The 25,825-nt window shown below is 40.3% G+C and overlaps 1 protein-coding gene across 1 annotated transcript in view; it reads right to left on the bottom strand.

Moving 5' to 3' along the window:
* The window catches only part of si (sucrase-isomaltase), a 78,040-nt gene extending 63,913 nt beyond the window's left edge, over positions 1 to 14,127 (bottom strand). Inside the window, exons 1-10 of the mRNA XM_063907704.1 lie at positions 14,079 to 14,127; positions 12,622 to 12,745; positions 11,956 to 12,041; positions 10,188 to 10,308; positions 7,986 to 8,095; positions 7,528 to 7,679; positions 4,348 to 4,519; positions 3,104 to 3,203; positions 2,558 to 2,670; positions 2,294 to 2,419 (exon numbers count right to left, since the gene is read on the bottom strand). Of these exons, the coding sequence (XP_063763774.1) occupies positions 2,294 to 2,419; positions 2,558 to 2,670; positions 3,104 to 3,203; positions 4,348 to 4,519; positions 7,528 to 7,679; positions 7,986 to 8,095; positions 10,188 to 10,308; positions 11,956 to 12,041; positions 12,622 to 12,745 (1,104 nt within the window). The 5' untranslated portion in view covers positions 14,079 to 14,127. The remainder of the gene's footprint in view (positions 1 to 2,293; positions 2,420 to 2,557; positions 2,671 to 3,103; positions 3,204 to 4,347; positions 4,520 to 7,527; positions 7,680 to 7,985; positions 8,096 to 10,187; positions 10,309 to 11,955; positions 12,042 to 12,621; positions 12,746 to 14,078) is intronic.
* Positions 14,128 to 25,825: the final 11,698 nt, after the last annotated feature.

Genomic DNA, 25,825 nt, shown 5'->3' with positions numbered 1-25,825 from the left:
AAAATTCAGCACCTTTCATTTGATTTCGTTATACAGTATTTTCCCCATTTCCTGCCTAAAACGACACTTTGAAGCAAGCCAAGGCTATATAAAAACAAGTTTTATTGCGAGCTTGACTGACCTGCCTTTGCTATATTTGAGAGACCTGATGTGAGTGCTAACTCGGATAATGTGCCACTAAACCTTGGGAGGACAATGGGAGTGTTAGCACATCCTTTTTTCTTTTTTTTTTTACTGTGCATGGGACTTAATGCTTGCTCCCTGTCTGTCTGTTGTCTGCCAAAATCTACTTCACATCGATAGAGCAGATGGTCGGGAAGGCTCTGCCAGATCCTTCCTCTAATGGTAATCAGCTCCAGACATATTAGGGAGAATGTGATAATGCCCTCTGTGGTCTATCTAATGGTTATCAAATATGTCCCTGAGTACAGCAGGAGAGGAAGCAGCTGCATCTTAATGTCTTCGGGTTATGAAAGAGAGATAAGAGATTATCGGACTGAAACATTGAGATAGGTTAGTAATATGTTTGCATTTAATCTTTGAATAAGACAAGGGTTCAAAGCGCGTCCTTCATCAGCACAGTCTTTGCTGACTCATGATACAGTTGAAGTGTTTTATGGGGACATATAAAGATTCAGATTGGGAGTTTACCTTGGTTATTAAGAAAGGGAAAAGTACATCAAACATTTGCTGCTCTGTGTAGATGGGACTTCTTACAGTTATTCCCAGGCGAAGATAAGCAGCAAGGCTCCTTCCCAAGAAAATGTCAACCAGAACTGGTATTTATCAAACGTCTCAGAAGGGAAGAAGTGTCGGGAGTAGTTTGAGCATTCAGATCACGATGGATGAGATAATAAAAGGATCTTGCTCAATTGATCTTTGATCAGCGCTAACATTCAGTGATGCTTGAAAAATAGTTGTCCTGGGATTGAACCTATATAGCCCAGTAGACTCTCCAGTATTTGACAGAAAGCTGGATTACCCCGTCTAGGCTAAAGGCCATCGCTATCACTCTGACTGTCTCACAAACTCCTGCTTCCACCTTCACGTCACGTCTCTGCAGATAGTGTAGCGGTTAGGGCTCTTGCCTCTGGAACCACACAGTAGTGCATGAGTGGTTCAACTTTAACAAGGGGTGCGCAAGGTGAATTATCGATTTCCTTCACTTTCCCCAAACCAAAAAAGCTCTACAGCTGTGGAAGGAGCTGAATAAACCCTCTGCTGCAAGTATTATGCATTGTCACAGCATGACTTCAGACAGTGTTTGAAATGCATATTCGAGCAAACCTCTTTGAAAATATCTCCCACAACATTTGACACCTGAGGTTAAATTGAAAGAACTGCCTCTGTTTTGTCAGCAATTTACATTCCTTGATCTGCAAACACCAGACTGTTGTTGATTCATAATGATCTCATGCTTCTGTCTCTTTGGGTGGATTTTGTCACAGTTTCTCAGCAACGGATTTCCTATTTCTCTTTGTCTCAACATCAAAGCGGTGTGAATGGACCGGAGAACTTGAACCCCCACCTTTCACCCGGTCTGATATGATTGTATTGTTCATTTTGATTGTGATAATAAAACACTGCGCAAACAAAATGTCACAGGAATGGAACTGCATAAGCTTTTCCGCAGAGAGCTGAGAGATAGATTGAGAAAGTGGAGAAGTTTGTTAAAGTAGGGCGTCATCAATTAACAGCAAATTATATTTAGCCGTTAGGAGGCGCTGTAACTTTGACTCGATGTGTAAACGTGCTTGGCATAAATCAGTTTCATGACGAAAAGGACACAAAGCCAGGGCATGGTCCTTTCATCAAAACGTACGATTTTTAATATTTGAATCCTCAAGGCCTCAAGATGGTCCTGACTAAATTTGAAGATGATCGGACTAAATCTGTAGGAAGAGTTTGTTAAAATATGGGACGTGCAAAAGCCAAAAATTGCCTAAAAAAATAAAGGTGGGGCCTTGGACTTTTTCATTCTCAAGTCCGACTCCTTTATCAAAACTCTATTTACAGCACTTCCTGAACATGTGCAAACTTTAATGAGTTTTCAGTTTCAGCAAGCAACTCAAATATGCATTCAAATGGTTAAAATATTTATAAGGATAATACAAATCCGACCAGTTTTAATAGGTCCTCCACTCCCTAATTATAAAATAACAGACTGCAGAGGCAGCAATAGACATACAGATTCTATTCTATATATATAAAGGACAATCTGTATAGATATTGTATAGATATAGTTAGCCTAAAAGAAACAGAAAAAGGAAGGAAAAGCAAAACAGGATCTTACATATGGGATGCCTACAGCACGGTTCCTCTCCACTGTGTCTTTGACCTCCTTCATGCTGCCGTAGTTCCAACGAGAAAGCTGGAAACCCAGGGACCAGTAGGGTGGAATGACCGGCCTGCCAATGAGCTAAAACAACATCGGACATATTGTTAATGCAATTAATGTGCCAGGGCTACTCACACACCACTTTTGCGCACAGAACACCTTATATATACCTGCTTATGTAATAAATTCCTTCTGAAAGAGTATGTATTTGTGCCTCACCTCAACAAACTCCTGCACCACTTGTTCTGGCGTGTCTCCAAAGAGGATGTAGAAGTCAAGGACCCCTCCGATCGTCCTGTAGGTCACAGCAGGAGCTGGTTGCAAAGTCACCTCTGAAGAAAAAGGTGGACAAGCATGATAAAATGCCCTTTCAAACTATTCAGAACCAGCAATGACTGTATTTTGAGGAATAGCTGTTGTTGTGCAGACATGAAACAAGAAGATGTGTATCAGTCAAGACAATCCACGAGAGAGGCAGAAGAAACACAAAGCTTTTTACATCAAGAGGCTATAGACACGAGCAAGAGGGACATGCCAGCAGGCATTCCCATTGCTTTCAGTCATCTCCTTCATGGAATAAAAGAGCCATGCAATATTCTCTTTGATTTGTCAGCACAATTTTTTGATTGAGGCAACAGTAGATCCATTTGGGTTATGGGGATGAAGGGTGCCATGAAATGTGCCCTTGAACCATTTTGAAAGAGCTTGCTTGTTGTACTATTTAAGGTGCCTCTGTAATTGTGTGTATTTTGTGTTTCTCTTCACCCATAGCATTGCTGTTCATGAGAAAGACCCCAAATGACTTTCCGCTCCCATCTTCCAGACAGAGGAAGAAGGGGTAGTGTCCGTAGAGGTTGTGTGTTCCCTGCGGGGAAGGCAAAGAGACAGAGGGATGAGGGGAGAGGTGTGAGGCACGTGGGAGATGTATCGAAGCTGAGGCACGTTGGAACATTACTGACTAATCAGCTTACAATGCATTCAATTAGAAGCCCTTTGGGGAGGAAAGCACACATGTTGGGAGCAAATGTAAACATGAGACTTCAACACATGCACACACACTCACATCTATACATACGAAAGAGGATAAGGGACACGTGTGCTTATTATTATTATTTTTTAATCTGAGATAACATTTAGAATTCTCAGAAATAAACAATTATGACTTTTTTTTCCAAAAAATCTCAAAAAAGTCAAAAGTCTGACATTTTTTTCTGGAAATCTCAGAACAATTACTGTGATTAAATTCAGAAGTCTGAGAAAAAAAAATGATGCAAACTTTTTTGCTGAACATCTCGGAATTTTGAGGAAACTATTGACAATACCAATAATCTGTTAAAAAAACAACACTTTTGGTCAATTCTCAAACGAAACTTCAGACAGCCCTAATCCTTCTCTGTACATACACACACAACACTTAAGTAAGCTTGTCAACTGTAAGCCCCTCAGCACACAATAAGTTCAGAAGTTATTATAAAAACACAACAAGCAAACACACACACACACACACACACACACACACACACACACACACACACACACACACACACACACTGCACGCTTCTCAAATAAGTTTAATAAAAATCATTCTTGAGTCTGGCCATGGTATTTTAATCCGTTTGAAAGGTTTTTGAACATTTTTGTGACAGGCCACTCTCACAATTGACACCAATGCACACATCCCATTCACACACTTGACCCCCAATGATTAAAGCCTCCTCTGGCGAAAATTGGCCGCCAAACTGTGGGAAATGTTGTTATCGTCATAAAAAGGTCTGTTATTTTGAACCTTTTTTAAAGCTATACTGGTACCAACTACACACAATAAGATATATGAATGTATGTGTGTGTAAGCAGAAATATGATTGACTGATCTCTTATCTTGCACTGTGTGTGTGTGTGTGTGTGTGTGTGTGTGTGTGTGTGTGTGTGTGTGTGTGTGTGTGTGTGTGTGCGTGCGTGCGTGCGTGCGTGCGTGCGTGCGTGCGTGCGTGCGTGCGTGCACTCCTCACCCCATTAGGGAAAGCATCTCTGGTGAAGATGGGCCAGGTTCTCCAGCTTGTGTCATGGCGAAATTGTTTATGCACATGTTCTCCCAGGCCGTAGATATTATGGGATGGAAGCTTAGCAGAGATCTGTAAATACTGATCCGCAAACACCAGCGGAGCCATCGTAGTGTCAAACCTGAAAGAAGAGAAACAGGGGACAAAAACAATGGGTCACCACTGGGAAGTGAGAAGATAGGGCAAAAGGACACACACAGAGAGAGCGAGAGAGAGGTGAGAAAGAAAATGTGAGAGACGAGACGAGAAAAAGAAGTGAGATACAGGGAGAAGAGGGAATGGGAACTAGACATGTGGAGGAGTTGAGTTGTAGAAGGAAAAAAAGCAAGGCGAGGACAGACCATACCATCAAGCTCTAATAAGCCCTCTGGGTAGCTTTTCTGTTGCCTTCAAAACAAGACATACACTGGTAGAGGAACTACAGAGCGTCCTCTATACAGCTGCTAAAGCAAGATACACAATGAACAAGTAAAGTTTATAAATGCAGTCAAAAATACACTTACACATCACTGAAACATCAATATAGACTGACATAAAGAAAGGAATTATGATATTTGTATCTTTTTGAGATCCTTTCTATGGTCTAGAACTTTTTTTGCCAAATGAAAAAACTAAAGTGCTCAAACTGAAATGTTTGATGTGATCAAGACATGAAAAGCCCCACAGCTTTCAGCAGCTTTTCCTTCCCTGTAGTGTGTTATGTAGGTTTTAATGCATGTAAATGGTGTGCAAAGGCTAAAATCCAGAAGTGTCTCTCTCCCCCCATGCATGAAACGCCTCCAGTGGACTCCTTTGTTTACTTCTGTAAAGGCAATGTGAGCTCCAACGCAAAGTGCGTGATAGGCTAAGGGGCGGGACATCTCCAAGCAGTGTACCAATCACAACAGAGTCGGCCAGCTAACCAATCAGAGCAGACTGGGCTCTGGACAGAGGGTGAAAAGAGGTGCTGCAGCACAGGCAGGATGAGAAAAATAAAGAGATTTTTGAACATTAAAGCATGGAGACATGTCCCAGAGGAGACACTAAATACATAAATGAGTATGTAATGGAAAAATCATACTGCAAACTACGTTCAGAGTAGATGTCATTCAGAAGTTAAATCACAATAAGTGCCCTAGTGTTAAAAAATATAAAACAAGCAGAGCTGTAGAATATTTGATTCACAGTTTTGATTCTCTCTCACGGTCTCCAGACACTCACCTTATAGAATTGATCAAATAAGTTCAGATTGGCATTGATTCTTTGTTTCATTTGTCACAATTATGTCAGAGATCCCCTCCAGTGGTTTAGGAGCAACATCTTATTGTCATGCATTATTTTCCACGTCATGATTTAACACCTCACCATGTTACATGTTTGTTTAACATATTATGTTCATGTCGCACATCTGTGTTTAGCCCTGTGTGACACCGCAGTGATCAATTACCCCTCAGAGCTGTGTACACACAGTCACACACTTCATACTAAACACCTAAAGACTTTAAACCGTGTTGGAGATGCTGTATGTCAATTATTGGAAAAAAAGGGGCTAGTGAAATGGAATCACATTTCCTTTGCAGGGATGTGACGGAGAAGTTATTACCTTTACACACTATTGGTGTTTGTCACAGTTGCTGATTGCAATTTATAGCATACTACCAAATTCCAAAGGACACCCATATATCTTTAGTCTAGATAGCTCAGTCATTTATGAAGGTGGCAGCCACATCTTCCCTTTGAAACTTTTTACTGACAGTTACACTTTGTCCACACATGATCCAACATGTAGGGGTGACAGTGCTCTTCCCATGTATTTTCATTATATATTTATTAAAAAAAGGTAAATATCTGGAGATTTAACAATAAAATAAAATGTTTCCTATGTTGTTATACCTCAAACGTCAGCCCGTCTCACTTAATGAGGTATGAAGCAGCATTATCTTTCTCAACACGGCGCATGACCTTCAACCAAGGAGATTCCTTTGCAGATTATCAGCTATTAAATAGTTAATTACTCTAAGGTCTTGTGGTTACAGCGCCACACGTTATGTGAATCATTAACAATCAGTTCATTTTCTGGTGCATTCAGGTGATGGCTCAGAACTTGTAAAGTATTTTTTTAAGGATTATACTTCATTTATTCAAAAAGACTGAACTGTGTGACCTTATGAATCCACACTTTGCTGTAAGTTGTGTGCTCTTTCCGTATGGGCACTTCTTATAGTTGTTGAACAATATTGCATTAACTTGTTAACTTTTTATAACTGTTTGATAATGAAAATCACATGAGCAGCAAATGGCCTCTAAAAGGTCTATAAAGTATAATATTAACACGGTTTATATATTTTGATTTGATAACAGACGTCATTATATTTGAGTCTACTAGGTTTTACTATTTCCAGGTATCAAATAGCGTGAGTGTTTGTTCTCACGGTGTCATTATACTCGTATAACCTTCATATAATACTCTTTGAACCTTCAGATGAAAGTTTGGGCATTTTTCTTTTTGTAATAAAAACTACTTGTGAAGAGACGCATTGACCGAACGACAAAAGAGCTCTCACTGTCATCTTTAACAAGTCCTTAAATATATTTTCTAAGCAGATCCAAACCTTCAAGATATATAATATGCTAATTTTCTGCTTTAATGTTCAAAACGCTGCAGCTCCTCTTTTCACCCTCCGTCTGAAATCAGAGCCCAGTCTGCTCTGATTGGTTAGCTGGCCGGCTCTGATTTGATTGGTCAACAGCTTAGAGATGTTTTGCCACTAGTCTTACTACACAATGTGTTGGAGTGCTATCCAATAGAAGCACGAGTGTTACATAGTGATGTCATTATGTTCCAGAAGGTGTCCAATGGAGAAGTTTCAGGGGGGATCGTTTGTGAGAGAAACTCCCTCTGGGGTTTACTTTGGGATTTTAGCCTCTGCAAACCATTTACGTACACAAAAAACTTTATAGCACTACAGGAAAGGGAAAACCCCCAAAAGCATAATAGGGCCCCTTTAATATTACCTTTATGGCCTGCTGCACTAACGTGTCTACCATGCTCCTTCACTGTCCACATGACAAACAACGTGATATTGTGGTTTTCCGTCCCTGTCCAACACAAATGCACATTAAACACACACACACATTGTAAGCACTCACAGGACTTTGTTGTTCTCCTTCCTGCGCACAACAAGGCCAAAGGGTTTGCTCGTCATCTCCAGTGTGTTGCTGATGGGGCTGGAGGGCTCACTGGTGAGGCTGCTGATGTGCTCATGAGGGACTTCAAACCTCTTGTTTTGGGCATCAGAGATCTGAGCAGAGAGAGGAGAGACATGCCCGTACAGGCAATGTGAGCGTGGCCTCGTACATCACGGTCATGTTCGTTCTTTGCTGCACACGTCACAGTTTGTGTCCTCTTTTGTTCTGTACAGCAGTCGCGTTAAACGTGCTTTGATGAAAAATACTTTTGAACTTGATTTGACTGGACTAGATTTATCTCACAACTTCCTCTGTTGTTGTCTGAATGTGTATGAGTGTGTGGATGAAAGTGAGTGTGAATATGAGTGCGAGAAAGAAGGTGTGTAACGTAGATGGTGTTTGTCAGCGTGTAGGCCTACCTTAAAATGGAGTCGGTTGTTTGTCTGCATCTCTGCGTGAAAAGACAGCTCTGGAATATCAGCCCCAAACAAAGAAGGAGAAGCCATTCTCTTCAGACGGGCATTCATTACTGCGAAATGAGAATCAAAAAGGAGGGTCAAAGTTTGAGTAGACTTCAAAACAATATGAATTTAAGGATGTATCCCATTTAAGTGCTTAATCACCGAGAATAATGTTATTTATTTTTCAAAGAGTACAAAAACACGATTTCAGGGAAGTGAAATTATTCACTTTCTTGAATAAGCTTGGAAAATAAATCGATACCATCTTTAAAGTGAGAGAGAAAGATGCTACTGCTAGAAGAGGATTAGCTTAGTTTAGCAAATAGGAAACCGGCTTGCCATCTCTCTACGAAGGTAATAGGGCAAGCCTAACAAAGCCCACTAATGGAGTGGTCAACGAATGAATACCTGGAAAGGGGTGAGCATTTCAGCACTTCCGGTTCCCTCGCCTCAAATTCAACTATTTTTGATTGTGATTTTAATTAGATTCCCAAAGAACAAAAAGCTATGTAATGTAGTTAATTTAGAGCAGTGGGTCGCAGATATGCAAGTGGAAGAAAAAAAAAAGAGAAAAAAACAAAATCACGGGAAAAAGCATAGACTGTACAGTCTATGGGAAAAAGTCAAACCTTTATTTTGAAGGCCACTTTTATTTTGAAGGCTGAAATGTCTAATGCTGCGCGTGCAGTAGCAGTTTGACTGGAAATGTCGGAGACCAGAAACAGTTTTGAAAACTGCTTTCACGTACGGTAGTGATCCAGGATTGGCTCCAAATATGTCTTTTTATGTTGTGCTATATATATATGCATATGCCGTGGTTCATAACTTTGGGTCGTGATTTATTGACGAAGGAAAAAGTGGGTCCAGAGACTTGACCACTGATTTGGAGCTTTCAGAAAGGTATTTACTTTAAGTGATTGTCTTAATTTATGAGGTTATTCTAGTGAACGAAAGTGAATATATCATAAATGTGTGTCTGCCACAGGACTTTTTTTCCACAATATTCCAAAATCCCATAGTAAGTCGAGGGAGCCCTTGCTATGCTAGCTTCCGGGTCAGCCTGAAAAAATACATCATCCCAGCACCACTCTATTAGCATGTTTATATTGTGTTAGCACCTAAAAGATAACACCCAAGACGAATGGTGGATTTATTGCGTGTTACACACTGCTGGTTGACTTGCGAGTACACATGTCCAAAAAAGTCTATTTCCTATTAAAGATGAAAAGCAGGTGGTCTGTTAAACGATCACAATGTGCCCCACTGATATCTGGAAGCTCTAAAGAGTAAATGTTGGATGAGCTGTGCACTCACTGCATTAGTTACATAGACAACATAGTGCATTGGAATAAAAAAGTACAACATTTAATCGCAACATGACAAATATGTATTCACTACAATGATAAGTGAACTGCAACAATAAAGCAAACTGCATCAGTCTAAGTACTACACATAAAACTCAGCACTGGGATGGGAATGCATTTGAAGGCAGATGTATTCCCAGGTTATGTATTTGCCCGGATGTTCAAAGGGTGCAATATGCTTACAGAGTCCACAGCTGCCTCTGAGGTAAACGTGGGTAATTTGCATAGTGGCCTAGAGCGATACCAAAGCAGAATCGTGTTGAAGTATTTGAAGACAGTTTAAATAATATAGGGAGGGCTTTTCATTTTTCTGTGATGGTTAAAGTCCCTCTTGAGTAACATTAAGCATATTTTTTAGAGAGAGCAAGAGATATTGTGTTCTTTAACTCTGGTTCAATGTCACCATTCTTTTAACATTTATATAAATATTGAAAGCGAATAGTGTTCTTATGCTATTCCAACAATGAGCTTGGATCCAGTGCAATTGAGACATGATACAAAGGTCCATTTTTTCTTATTTTTACACAATACATAAGCCACACAAGGCGGTGAAATCAAGCAGAAAATAGAAAAACCTGCATGCTGCAAAGTCAATCATGTTTCCTGGTATGCCATCCATGTTGAAGTTCACAGAGAAGCATGCCTTGGGGAAAGTCGGTTACTACGAGAGCCGGACAGATTGAAATAATGTGGAGCGGTTGGAATTAGAAAATAAGTTATATGAAAAAAACTATCCATCACTCAAAGACCGAGTGAGTGGCAGAGTAGGGTAGAAAGAGGGGAAACTAAATGTTACCGTAAGGATTCGGCTGCTCGGTGGATTCCACTGTGTATCCATGGTTGGTTGGGAAGAAACACCAGGGGACGTTCCTCTCGTCCAGGGGGCCCCAGCAGCATCCACGCTCCTCACACCGCAGCTGTTCCAGCAGGGAGGATGATGTTGTTATCATTATCATCACACACATTGCCTTTATTATTGGCATTACTGCTACCATAAACACCGCTGTCCTCATCATCATCATCATCATCATCATCATCATCATCATCATCATCATCATCATCATCATCACTGTCCCTGTTCTAATAACTATTATCACCAAGGTAGCCAAAAGCATACTACTATTTCAATTGTGAGTAAGAATTGAGTTGTAATATGGAATCTCCTATCTGTAGAGTGGAGCATTTTTTGGAAGCAAACAATGAAACAATGTCGTTGGAGATCGATGACCGGCGTCGATATATACTGTAGTTACATTGAAAGCTGTTATGTCTCGTCAAATCTGTTAGTTATGTTTATTCATCATGTCTGTCATTTCATGTTTAATCTACTATTTATGTCATACCAAGTGAGGTGTTCATGTATTCACGTCATGTCATGTCTAGTCAAGCCCCTGTGTTTCATGTTGTGTCTCGTTTTCCATTTCCTGTTTTATTTTGTACTTACCTTGTTTCTCATTGCAGGCCCTGTTACTCTCTGTCTTTGTGTGTTTTCCCGCCATTGTCAGCGTCTGCCCCGCCCCTGATTGTTGTCACCTGTTGCCCTCGTGTTTCTGCCTCCCCTCCCCAGCTGTGGCTCGTGTCGTGATTAGTGTCTTTGTATTTAGTCCTGCTTTCCCTTGTGTTCTCTGTCAGTTCGTTGTCGTCTTTCATGTATCAAGTCAAGCGTTTTTCATGTCTTGGATTTCCCTATCGTCTTCATGCGTTCAAGTCAAGTGTTTTTCATGTCCTGGATTTTTCCTAACTTTGTATTTTTGTAAAACAGCTTTGGAATAAAGCTCGCCTTTTGTTTGTACCCATACCTGCCTCCCTTTGTTGCTGCACTTGGGTCCTATTTCCCCAAACCCTGACAAAAGCAATAAGGGATAGATGTCCTGAAGGCAACAGGCTAACATTGAAACTGGAATTTCTTGTCTTGTCATTGTTTTATATTGTATTGCAGCAATCTACAGTCACTAATTTGACTTTTGACTTTACAACTGTTTACTTTGGAGATTGATGTTAGCCTCATTAGCATCATAATTCTGCTATCATGAAGTGTTACAACTGCAGTAAACTGTCCTCTGAACTTTGGATATTGTTTTTATTTGGCGTGCCTCCAGGACACAGCAGCTTTAAGACATGATAAAACATATTTTCGGCTTGGCGCCAATTCGTTGTTTTACTGGAGGGGCAATCATTTCGCAAGACAGTGACGTAGCATTGCTCTAATCTATAAACAACTTAAATCCTGGTCATACGACTTCACGTCACTGCCGCTATCATAAAGGCTTTTTTTCACTTTTTTTTTAGCAACCACCGTTTTAAGAAATGTAAAAGCTTCAAACATTTATTAGTGGGGTATTTATTGACCTATTTTATGTCCAATTACAAAACGTGAAAATCTCGTTAGCTTGTGCTAACCCCAGATCTTATTCCAGGTATATATCCCCAAAAACCAGCCTTCGAAACGAAAGATGCAATGCTAACTAATTTCCTGGTTGAGGTCTCATTCCTGCAGCACATCTGGTTGAAGGTCCTGGAAATAACCTTGATAAACATTAATGTGAAAAAATAGAGACTCATACCTTGGAGGCTCCAGCATCAGGGAAGCAGTCTACTCTTTCAGCCAGAGGAATGTTAGGACACTGAGGGATGAATGCTTCAGTAGATTCTGCCAAAAGAGGAAATGTATACTTAAAACTGAAAATTACAGTGAAAGCCCAATCTTACACCAGTGAATAGACTGCATACTAATATGAGATTTATACTTTATATTATAGTTATTTATTTTTCAGTTTTCAATGATAGTTACCTGGGAATATCAAGGTGGATAAAAATGTTCAAATGATGCTAAAGGACCCTAACAGGCTTGCTCGCTTTACAACGCTTTTGCTCATTTCCACGTTAATGTTTGTAGTTTGTGCCTCTACTGCGACATGTTTACATGCTTTAATGTTCAAACTAGAGCCCAGTGTGCTCTGATTGGTTAGCTGACCAGCTTTGTTATGATTGGTCATCTGCTTACAGTTGTACCCCACTTAGAGAAACTCCCTCTTGAGGGAACTTCGGGATTTTAGCCTTTGCAGACCCTTTTCATGCACAAATACCCTTAAAACAAACTACATGAAAGGGGAACCCCCCAAAAGCCTAAGAGGGCCTCTTTAGCAGCTTCAGAAAAATGTGGTCAAGTTTAATGAAGATTTACTTCCCACCTTTATTTTGGTTAAGTATGCGTTTGCACGGTCACCTACCATCTTTAACGAATCCACCTTCTCCGGTGAAGAACAGAATTATGAGAGCGATGGCTGCCACACTCACAAGTGAAAACATGACCATTAATGTCACCTCCAAACCAGAGAACCGCCTTCTCCCCATCTGACACACACAAACACACACATAAACAGAGAGAGTGATTACAAAGGCCAACATCATTAACACCCCATAATGACACCCGGTTTACTTAAGGCAAGGTCTCAAAGGTCTCAGAAAACGTCCCCGCTTAATTAGGCCCATTGGCTAGATACACACGCACCAAACTATAGTAAACAGACATATTTTCCTTGTGTTAACCTTGGACTCAGAGAAGTCTTTCTGAAGTTAAAAAATAAACTAGAAAAATAGCAAGACTGTTCAGAAAGAGAAACAGGGAGTCGTACAGAACTACCAGGCCAGTCTTTGCAAAGGCACCGCTCATATCACTCAAGCAATTAGGCTTCGCTCCAATGTACTCTTGGAGACAAAAACAAGGTGAATGTCTTCATGTGTGTGTCTATTTGGGTGAAGGAGAGGCTTATAGCCATCCTGGTAAATGTGCTGTGAAGAGCAGGCGAGGGCAAAGAGAGAGATGGAGAGTCAAACGTGTGCATGCCCCCCTGCACACCATAAAGAAGCCCGGAGAATCACCTGCAAATGTAACACTGAGCAAACACATCCACAAACCTTTTTGGCCTCTCTCTTTCTCCATTTAGCTTGCACTAAGAGCCTAAAAATAGCTTATATCCATAACGGCATATCATTTTAGTTCTCCAGACACACAGAGATTCTGATATGGGCACTTGCACACACACTTTAAAAACACCCAGGCACTTTATGGCTGAACTGTTGAGGTTCCCACGAGTGCAGGCGGTTTAAAATGGTATCTGATATTTCATCTGAACTTTCGCTGAGCGCATTTAGATACGTTGAGACATGTCTCTCTAAAAGTTAATGTCAGCCCAAGAGGAGGTTTGTCACCTGCAATTAGGTTCAACACCGGCATAGAGGAACTTGGATCAGTGCAGGGGACTTCTGAATAACAAAGTCTGTCCACGCATCAGTATTCAAAGCCCTTCTTTAGACATCTGCTCCTCAGGGCTACACTGCAATTACCAGCGGGTTATTTACTCTGCAAGCAAAGTGCTATACATAACCGACATTATCGTTAACAAACTTGGTCACAATCTGTCAACAGTAATGCAGTTAGAGCTGCATAATACAAACATCTGCAAGCTATAGGAAGTAGGACGAAAGTTTAAGTCTAGGATTTTTTTTTCTGAATACAATAGATTTTTAACTTTTCACAACAATAATGCATTAACTTTAAAGCTATTACAACAGAATCCCATTAGCATCACATTCGTCTTGTATCATGAACACATCTTTAAACTCTAATACCAAATTGGTTTTATTTCAATTTCAACAGGTAGGTTGTTTGCAGCTGCAGCCTTACCTTGGCTCTCACCACAGTTCAGGGCAAAGTGCTTCTGAGTTCAAGTGCGATAGCGCCTTATGTACGGGAAGTATTGTTGGGCTCACCTCTCCTTCAGTGTGTGTGTGTGTGTGTGTGTGTGTCTCACACACACACACACACGCACACACACACACACACACACACACACACACACACACACACACACACACACACACACAATTGGCAGTATTTATGTCAGTGTTTTTCAGTAAAACAAGCTTTAGAAACATTAGAATCTTTACAATATATTGCAAATCAATCCAATTTTATCAAAGCCTAGAATTATTTTTTGTATTTTATGTGTGTATTTTTATATGTTTATATTTTTATATATTATTTTGTTTATATTTTATATATTTAATGAAAAACCTTGAAATATCCATACAATATTACTTATAATATATTAGTAATCAATCCAAATCATTTTTTGTTTTCATGATACTGGTTTCCCCAGGTCTATCGTTATATGTGGCGGGCATCAGGCATGGTACCCTCACACGTTCATCAGTGGGGTTCATATGCTAAGTGATGTTGAGAGGCATGCTGGGCAGATGTTGCAAATGTGTAAATGCATTCGTTTCTCGAGTATGGACACATAATCATTACTCCTTCCAACTGTCAGTAGGCGGTTCATGGAAAGAGTGATTTACCGTCAGATTGTATGCAAACATTCCTGGTCTATTTACTCTGACATTGACGTAATGATAGGTTAAGATAGTGATTGTTCTTTACCATTAAAGCACCAAGGAAAAAACAGCTGCAGCCCACTGACCACAAGATCAAACACAAGGAGTATCGGACCTTTGCATATTTTTGAAACCCTATCAGTTTAACCACTGACCGATCTCTATCTGTGAAGGAGTGGCGTGAGTAAGAGGTGGTTAAACCTTTGTCCCACTTGTCAATCAATTCTCATGCAGGAGTTTTATTATGGACAGGTGTTAGCTTACAATAGCTTAACTGCAAAGTGCATAGGTTATTCTTCTTCTGGCATTTTTACACCATCTTTGTCTTGTAACAATGCCTCAAAGGCTTTCTGGGGTGAAGACAGATAACTGCTGCCTCTGCTGTGACATTAACCCAATGCCACAATCATCATTACGTAGCAAGTCAGCCGTAAAGATCAACAATGCTAGCCTCCTCTCTGGCCTTTACACATGTGGAAGACGTTGGGAACATGGATGTGTGAAGACAACTGGATACAGCGTTGGAGGCACGTCTGCGTTCATTCCTGGGAAAGTTGCTCAGTGGCGCATGAAACCAAAGTACAAAAATACCCAGATTTTCCAGATTGAGCCCATAAAGCATGCATAGTATTGCTTTCCTTCCTATGGACTCCGTCGGAGCGAGGAAATAACACTGGATTTAGTTTTAAGAGCATTTTTAGGACCTTATGATTTAAGCAGTTTTATAAAATGGCAAGTTTCAGTTCCCTAGTCAAACATCACATTTGATGGGAAACAGGCTCTATATTTTTGCCAGGAATTGGCTTATGAACAAGTTGTCATGAGAGTAAAGTTAGATACTCAAAGTGCCCCAAAGAGATGCTCTATGAAGCCATCAAAGTCCGAACTTATGAAACTCCACACTGTCTGTGAAATACATTTTCTGGATAGAAAGGAATGTAAAGCTCTGGTATAAATGGTGCATGTTCTCTTTGGCCAGACATCCAGATACACTCTTTGGTTTGGTGATGTCATCAGTATATGTCATTCCACTAAATAAAATGCAGAGGATCAGCTAAATGAGCTATTCACTATCTAGGGACCCAATTATCTGCTCTTCCAACAAACAGCTTGATTGCCATAGACGATTGAAGACGCCAAGATGAGCTCCGAGTGTGTGTGTGTGTGAGTATGTCCATGTAAATGAGACGCTAAAAGACAAAGGGCTTTCATATCTGTAATCATAATTTGGCTAAGAAACCTACAACGACTGTAGGAACGTCAGTAGCAATTGTTTGCTTTTGAACGTGCACGGGGCTACAAGCGTCCAAGTCCGTCTCTGGTCATTCTGCTCACTCCTTTCTCTCCCTACAAATCCAATTCCACTCTGCCACTGCCAATTTCAGGTGCTCTCCCTCCAGAATGCAGTGCAAGCCGATTTCAATAGAACAAACTGAAATTGGCAATTCACTCCCCCGTATCGATCCAGTCACTTTAAGACTAGGCACTCAACATTGAGAGCTGCCAACCAACCAAGATTATGTATGTGTGTTCATGTGTGTGTGTGTGTGTGTGTGTGTGTGTGTGTGTGTGTGTGTGTGTGTGTTTGTGTGTGTGTGTGTGTGTGTGTGTGTGTGTGTGCGCGCTTCTGTTTGTGAGCATGTGGGAATCCTCGCCAATATGCAAGTGAATCAATACCTGGATTGTTTACCTGAAATCAGAAAACAAGACTTTCTATACTGGTATCATTGGGACCTAAAGCACACGTGCTGCTATGGATTTGTTTTGTCGACTCTTGCAATGTTTTTAACATCTTAATGATCTTTTTTTTTACCATTGAATCACACAAAAAACACACTCAAGGTAAATACAAACTGTTTATGGTGTTTCCTATCCAGCCCATTTACTAAAAATATTGTTGGGCCAAATTAGGTCACATGATTGACACAGACGTTGTAGTACCACTGTTTGGCCACTAAGACAAAGAACTGTATTGTTTACCTGATATCAGAGTACTTTGTTCTCTGAGATCATTTAGACTCAAACTGCATGTGCTGCTCTGCATATTTATTTCACTATTTTGGGGGATTTTGTTACTTTTGCAATGTTTTTATCCTCTAAATTACCATTTTGTAACTCTCAAATTACAACAGTCAATATAATAACTGTGTAAGTCAATGGGTAAAAGTTTGGGCCTGATGTAATCACACGATTGACAGGAACGTTTTAGTACCACCAACACGTTCTTTACTGGTATTATTTAGACTAGAATGAACTGCTATCAATATTTATTGTTCTGTTTTTATGACGAATTTCAACTTTCTAACATCTAAATAACGTTTCTGTAACTCTCGAATCACACAAGACACTCTCAACTTAAATAAAAGTTACAAGTTCATATTGATTATTATCTGGCCTTGGCTGGCTAGTATTCTCTACAGTAAACTATTCATATTTAACCATATGTTCGCTCAGGTATACTGCACTCTTATATAATGCTTGAGAAAGGAGGCCATGCTGTAAACACAAAAAGTTGTTGCACTTCTACATTTATCCATCAAACCCTTCCACGGACTGGTACAAATGATAACCACGCTTTTACCCAGATGTGGAAACTCTCTCTCTGCTTGTCGGTCATGTATTATTAGAGTAGGTTTTGTAATAATTTGTTGCCGCAAATCAGTATTTTTTACCCTTGAATTGTTAAAGTGCGCATTAATCCCCCTTCTAGCACCCCTTCTAATTATTGGTGTCAATTTGTCTCAGAAGTTAAAGATTTGTTGAGTGTTATTGGGTAGCTGCTGTGTGGAGTGTAAAATTACTGATTTCATTTAGAATAATTATAGTTATTGAGTGGAATCCATTTGTTCATGCTGTCTCTGCACTCTCTTTTTCATACGGTTATAAATGGACATCGTTTCAACCCTTACTGTTTGCTCTTAGCTAGCTAGCTTTGGTCGTTAAATGCACACATGATGCAGAGTAAATACGGTGGAATTAAGCCATTCAACTGTACAGACGTAGATGATAAGCCACATTAAGTTTTAATTTAGATGATAGGTGACCTTTGTTAACTCATTATTTGTCTGTAAAATTTTTCGCTGCCATTTATTTTTGCCATTTTCCTTCTGTTTTGGGACTAATTAGTAAACATCGTATTGTCTTTTGACCTGATTGACAGACTAACTGAGATTTGATTTTGTAGTTACTGTAGATTGTGCTTCATGAAGTGTCGCATGAGGGTGTTAAAGCAGTCATTCTTACCAACATAACACACACTTTTTAATGTACTTTCTGCTCTTTAATGCCAGATAGGGAGTTGTTTCTTGCTCTGAGTTGGCAGTCTGAAGGACGCAGGTGTTTCAAAAGGCTCAACGTAAACCAGACTCAACATAAGCTCTCTTCATTCAGACTTTGCAGACTCTTGCTGTGAGCATGTTCTCTGTACTGACTCTTTTTCTGTAGAAAAGCTTATAAAAGCCCTATCATGCTTGTGGGGGTTCCTGTAGTGATACATAGGCTTGGTGAATGTTAACTGTCTCCAAAGGGTAAAACATCCCTTTGTTTCCTTCAGAGGGTGTTTCTCTCCCAAACACTCCCCCCACATTACGTTTTCAAGATGTTTCCACCACAGTGTAGTCTGTTGCATCCAAAGCTTTTCCAACCACCAGCCCACTCTGTTTGTCAAACATTTGGTGTCACTTAACTGTTACATCGTGATCATGAAAAGGCACCACTGCTCAGAGACCCTGTAGCATCGTCAGGCCTCGTTAATTAGAGCTAAAAAAAACAACAATCTGCTGATTCCACCGTGTTCTCTGTACTTTGTGTGTCTCCTACTCACATGAATGCATTTGCTTAACAAAACGTCAGTGGACCAATCACCACATCGTTCTGTTTCCAATAAACACTCTGGTGTTGTAGTACCTTCCCCTCAAACGTAACCCTAGTGATCAAGATCCAAGGAATCTGCAATTAGCGAGTTGTTTCCTTAAATGTAGGTCTGTGTCCTTAACAAGCATCTATGTTTTGATGGTAGCCTAATGGGGAGGGGATGTAATTACAGTCCAGGCAAACATGCTACTCGATACTCAGACAACACTAGCTGTAATTAACCCGCTGTCTTGGACTTTTATGTGAAAATGAGAGCTTGTTAGCGGTCTGTAGGGAGGCGAGAAGAAAGTGTAGAGGAAATCCTTACATATCAAACATTCGAATAATGACTGATGTGATTATGGGATCTGATTTGTGCCATAGTTTCTCTTATACTTATAACTTTACATTTAATTGAATATTCCACTTCTTGCACTCAGCTGTATATATTCATGTTTACTCTCTAAGGCTGGTGTATTCCTATTTTGTATTTTGAGATGTTTATATATTTTTAGAATTGTGTATTTCTACTCTTTTCATTTCTAATTATCGGCAATGTGTAGTTTTGTTTTATGCTGCTGCAATGCAACAATTTGTGGGATTGATAAACTACCTCTTATCTTATCTTATCTTATCTTATCTTATCTCACGGCATCACCCACACAGTATTTTGTAAATGTCAATATAACAATGAACTGTCCATGTTGATGAGGTCATTTAACCTCCTTGGAGACCAAGTCAGAAAGCAATTACTGGGGTGCAGGAATGAGTCCAAAACTCCCTGGAATGAGTTAGCACTTTACCACCTCCAGTTGCCTTGTCTCTGAATAATTCATTTTTTGTAAGCTGTACATAGATCTGTGGTTAATTCAAAATGACTAGATTTTCACATTTTGTTAAAACATCAGTATACTGTGTACCCAACTGGTGAATGTCTGAATCTTTTACAGTATGTGTGATAAAAATGGCAGTTGCTAACAAGCTACTAAATAAGACTGCTAAACATTAGCCACCTTTAGCTTAGCAGTGGTTTTGGGAAGCTTCTGCCAATTGCAATTACGCTTAAAAAATAACAAAGTGGTTTCATTTTGTTAAGATTATCCTGCTGAACAGAACACAAATGTTAAATTAACGAGTGTTTACCACAGAGCTTATTTTCCACACTATTCCAATGGAAAATTCCCATTAGCTTTTGATCAAGGGAGTCCTGGTAATGCTACCTTCTGGGTCGCCCTACAAAAATGCCTCATCACTGCACCACTCTATGTGTGTGTGTGTGTGTGTGTGTGTGTGTGTGTGTGTGTGTGTGTGTGTGTGTGTGTGTGTGTGTGTGTGTGTGTGTGTGTGTGTGTGTGTGTCTATCTGTTATATCACCAACGCAACCACTGCACAGCTCATAATATGCAGGTGGCCTATCTAAGTGTTCCCATTATGCAGTATTCCCCATAAGCACAGCACAGATGTTGGACCCCTATGGGGGAGTAACAGCGTTTTGAATGAAGAGGAAAATACACAAGCACAACTTTATAACACACCAAGTGTTTGCTGCATCATTTCTAAATGAAATGTCCTCCCTACCTGCTGCTGCGCTCTGCTTGGTTTGAACAGAACAGACACACGCAGGGTCACATGGGCATATTTACACACAGTCAAGCATAGGAAAAGTGCTAACAGCTGTCAGTGTTAAGCTGTGATCGCTGCTTTAAATGCACTTCATGGGCTAGACGTGGTGTAATGATTTACCACTCTGTGTTTGTTGTTATTCACATGCGGTGCAAAGCTCACCAGTCGCTACTATGTGTCGAAAGAAGGTCAAAGTGTGATTAATCCTCTGCGTTTTATGCCAGCGATGTTGTAAAACTCGGCAATGACCTTGTGAACTCCACAGAGCCCAGGGTTCAGCGGAGTATCACACAGGAACTAAGAAAAAAGGAGGAATATAACACTTCTCGTTCTCCTTTCATGTGTTTAAGGACTCACATTTACTGCTGATGATAAGCTTCTCACGTTCTGTGAAGTATCAATATTTCATATCTGTGTGCTGAGCAGAAGAGGAAGGTGTGCAGTACGTGTCTCTCTCTGTGCATTTCCCCCCCCCCCCCATAAAAAAGGTTCTTCCTCACTTTACCACCACCATTCCCAAATTGCAGAACAGATTTAAAAGCTAATATCTGACGGGTAATTATCTTAAATGAAATGTGCTGATGATAGTGTTCCCATTAAGGGATAAACACTGCACAAACAACTCTTTCTGTCGTGGGTAATTATATCATTATTAGTATTATCATATCATACACTTTCTCCATTTCTCCACATTCAAATATTCAGAAAGAAGAAGCAATGATTTACTCCACAACTATGTTATCTACCGCTATGAAGGACCTGAATTTCCTGTAAAAGTAAACTGACCTTTGTTTGCAGAAGTATGGATTATTATATTATAGTGCAGGTCTTAAAGAGGACACATTATGCAAAAGTTCAGGTTCATATTCGTTTTTAGTGCCTCTACTGTGACGTGTCTCCATGCTCTAATGTTCAAAAAGCAGTTTAATTGTATCATACTGCCTGTGCTGCAGCACCTCTTTTCACCCTCTGTCTGAAACCAGAGCCAATCTGCTCTGAATGGATAGCTGACTGGCTCTGTTGTCAACCACTTAGAGATGTCCCGCCCCTTAGCCTATCACGTACAATGTGTTGGAGCACTGGCCCATAGAACCGCAAGTATGATGTCACTATGTTCCAGATGTAAACAAACGAGTCCAATGGAGGCTTTCAGGCATAGGCCGGTAGGTGACTTTGGGATTTTAGCCTTTGCAGACCGTTTACACTCACAGAAACCCATATAACACCCTGCAGGGAAGGGAAAACCCCAAAAACATTAAAAGGCCCATTTAAAGTATTTCAATCATGTAACTCTAAACCTACTTTACAATATATATGATTCTGATTCTGACTCTGATAAGCTCTGTGGCTAATACAAGCTAAAAAGATGTTAATGTTTTGTTCTGTGACATTTAATATGTCAGTAAATACCCCATTGGTGAATGTCTGAAGCGTTGTCATAAAGAAATGGCGTTTGGTAACAAGTAGCTTAATGAGACGACTGAACATCATCATGCCAGAGATTAGCGGCTCTTAGCTTAGCTGGTCTATAACATTACATAAGTTATTTATTTCTGCCGATTGCATTTACACTTTGATGATCAAAAGTGGTTTTAATAAGTGGAAATGATCCTGCTGAACAAAACGCGTAAGTATTACAAACGTGTTTTTGTCACGGATGTAATTTCATTCAATATGTCAAAACTCTATGGAAAAATACCACTGCTATGTGTCAAAGGAACACTTGCGATGCTAACTTCTGGGTCAGCCTACAAAAATAGGCCATCACTGCACCACTCTATAGACAGGGCACTTATGCACAATGCTTGTTATATGCATAATGATCGATCTGCAAGCATTTAGGTGAGGGATTGATCTGGATTCAGTTCCTGCATTGGCAAACATCCGCCCTGTTGAAGTGTTTCCTCTGCTTCCAAACAGCTTCTTCCCAAGGAGATCAATTCAGTCTCCTGTGTTTTTGCAAGCATATGTTCTTGCATGTAGTTTGCTGCTTTTCCGAGAGTCGTGCATGTAACAACACATGTATTTGACACTTTTGTTGCTTTGCTGAATTTTGCAGTTTCATCCTGGTTGAACACTCACAGCAACTTTTCTCACAAATCATGTCTCCGCCTGTCAGGCAAACTCAAAGAAGGAAGAAGATAAAAGAAAAAGTAAACATCAAGGAACGAGGTGAACCTCTCAGACAAGCTGCTGAGACACAGTCTTTCAGGTTCTGTGTGTTTTTGAAGGAGTTGCATCAATTTAAAGTTTTCCACAGACAATCTGCGCATCGTTGAAAAATGTAAAGATGACACTGAAGTTTTAGCATTCATTGAGTTTCACTTTCTATTACGGTTATGTGTACCATTCATTTTTCTGTTTTTTCAACTTTCAAGTCAACTTATTTAAGTTCAAAAATAATTGTCATAATTGTTTTGCCCAACATTTTCAGATGATATCAAGTTTCTTGTTAAATAAAAAATAAGTTTCCTAACAAACGACGACAAACATCATTAAAAGAACAGATTATTCTCTGATCATTTTTTGAATGAATCAATATAAATAATGCAGTCAAATCAAATATAATTCTACTCTGTTTGATTGTACCTTTGCAGGCGATGTCCACTTTTTTAGGTTTAAAGACACCCTTACATTTATAACTGATGTGGTCTGACTCTGCTCAGTTTCAGGTTCATATTAGTATTTAGTGTCTCTCCTGGGACATGTCTCCATGCTTTAATGTTCAAAAAGCTCTTTATTTTTCTCATACTGTCTGTGCTGCAGCTCCTCTTTTCACCCTCTGTCTGAAACCAGAGCTCAGTTTGCTCTGATTGGTTAGCTGGCTGGCTCTGTTGTGATTGGTTAACCGCTTAGAGATGTCCCGCCCCCTTAGCCTATCCGAATGTGTTGGCCCGCCCTATCCAATAGAAGCAGGGGGTGGAACCATTCAAACGCTTTAGAACCCTATATAACAAACTGCAGGAAGGGGAAAACCCCCAAAAGCATAATAGACTGAAAGTCAAACATAAATGTTTTTGCAAAACAAACAAAATGATGTTGTAAATAACAACATGTTGTAAATAACAACATTAATTAAGACCCCCTTCACAAATATTATTTTTTTCTCATACTGTCTGTGCTGCAGCTCCTCTTTTCCTCCGTTTTCTAATCAAATCAACATCCGGTTCAATTAGTCGTTTCAATCCCTTCTTCTTTCTTTTTTATCCCTCCCTCTCCTCTCTCCCATCAGGGCTCGGAGTTCAGGCTGTGCGGGTAGCAACAACGAATCTCCTCGTTGCCATGGCAACTCTGAGCGGGTGATCTTTTGTCAGGTGCCAAGAGCTTGCTGCAACAGAACAGCGTTGGTTATGTGTGTGTGTGTGTGTGTGTGTGTGTGTGTGTGTGTGTGTGTGTGTGTGTGTGTGTGTGTGTGTGTGTGTGTGAGAGAGCAGGGTAGAAAGAGAACAGTGTGCTTATCTTTTTTTAAGAACGACTGCAAAACCCCTTTTTCTTCCTCTCCATATCTTCCACCATCTCTCGTTCAGACATGCTATTGTTGCATACTTCTCCCCGTCCATTAAAGACACTCCTTTAACTTTGTCACCCCCCTTCTCCCCCCTCACACAAGGAAACAAAACTTACTGTGTGTGCGTCTCAGTTTTTCTTTTCCTACACCCACTCTCCTCCTCCTCCTGCTCCATGATATGCAGATTCCCCGCTCTCAAAGTACAGACTGTATTGATCTTTCCCTCTCACTCTCTCCCTGCTTTCACCGCTCCCCCGATCCATTATCCTCCCTTTTCTTTTTCTCTTCCTCCCTCCTTCTCTAATGACCTCGCTGCTGATTCAGAGGCCATGAAGAGTTATGGCATATCTCTATTTCTATATAACGATAATTAGAAAAACCTATTAGTCTCCAGTGAAAGTCAAACTGCACACAGCACTGCAGCCGGAGACAAGAACAACTATTTTTCATGCATGGCATCTTATGCATGCAGAGTTATCGGAAAGATTTTCTGAGTCAAACATGTGTGTGTGGTGTGTGTGTGTGTGTGTGTGTGTGTGTGTCCTAAATTAGGTGAATGACTTGTTGTTGCAGCGTGCCACTGCCTGCCAACACAGAAGCCCTCTCTCTTCGACTTCACTTAATCAGTATGCAGCTCCTCTCTGCATCACTGTCCTTGTGTTATAAATACGTACACGTACACACACACACACACACACACACACACACACACACACACACACACACACACACACACACACACACACACACACACACACACACACACACACACACACACACACACACACACACACACACACACACACACAAACACGCTTCATCAAAATTCTGTTCCTGACTTCATCACCGTCCTTGTGGTATAAATATCATTTATAAATAGGGAAGTTGGAAAAAACCAAACTTGGATCAAGTCCAGAGTCCGAAACACACAGGGCATGTGCACACACTAACTTAGCCCCCCTCCCCTCTCTTGCTCTACACTCACACGCACACACAGGTAGACACGCTTGTCCCAAATATGTGAACACATACATACACAGGAGCTCAGTCCCTTCGGGTGATAAATAAAGCAGTGCGAGCTCAGCAGTAGCCCTTTGCCATGTCAGGCTTTACTGATGTCTGCTCCAATCCAGGGGAGTGGTTTAATCAGGTCCCACAAAACCAATCTAATCTGAGACCCATAGCATGCACACGCACACACACACACACACACACACACACACACACACACACACACACACACACACACACACACACACACACACACACACACACACACACACACACACACACACACACACACAAGATAACTGTTTCATCTTCCTGCCAAAAAATAACTTTGGAATAAAAAATGTTCTTGATCAAATTATCAAAATAGTGCTGTCAGTGCTATTCACCTTTGGGTTACTCAAAATGACAAATTTTAATTAATTTGAGAATGGGGGGGAGGCTGGAGATGAAACTTGAGAATTAAATATAAAAATGGCAATGACGTTAAGCCTCTGGAGAAGTGTTAGAAGTTAATATATATTGGAAACTTGCAAGATAATAATACCTGAAATTGAAAGGTGGTGGCTTTGATTTTCCTCCACGAAGATGATGGGAAAGGTGAGACATTAGAAAAGGAAACTGAGCCTCTTCAAATGCAAACTTGAGAACCCAGGCAAGAGTTTAGACTGCTGTGTGTGCTCTCAAACTGGAGCCAAAATCACTACAAGATACACCAAATCAGTGCTGAAACCATAAGAACAGCCATATCCAAACATCAAGGTCTGCATGTTTAATGACGGGGTGACTCAAAGGAAGTCCCTAGACGAGTTGAATTTATTGCCTCCATATATAAACCTTCCAAGTCCTTTAGTAGAAGATTGAAAATGAAGTCTAACATGCATGTGCAGGAACACGGGAGAAAATGAGAACTTTATTAGTAGAACATGTAAATCTGGGTTTATATCACACAAGTGGCAGAGAGATTAAAGAGAGCCTATATTGTGTGGTTTCCCCTTCCTTGTAGTGTGTAATATAGGATTGTGTGCATGTTAATGGTCTGCAAAGAC

Source organism: Eleginops maclovinus, chromosome 18, assembly GCF_036324505.1.
Source record: "Eleginops maclovinus isolate JMC-PN-2008 ecotype Puerto Natales chromosome 18, JC_Emac_rtc_rv5, whole genome shotgun sequence".
Taxonomy (NCBI): Eukaryota; Metazoa; Chordata; class Actinopteri; order Perciformes; family Eleginopidae; genus Eleginops; species Eleginops maclovinus.
Note: the sequence above shows the minus strand (reverse complement) of the source record. Positions and strands in the feature narration are given on the sequence as shown.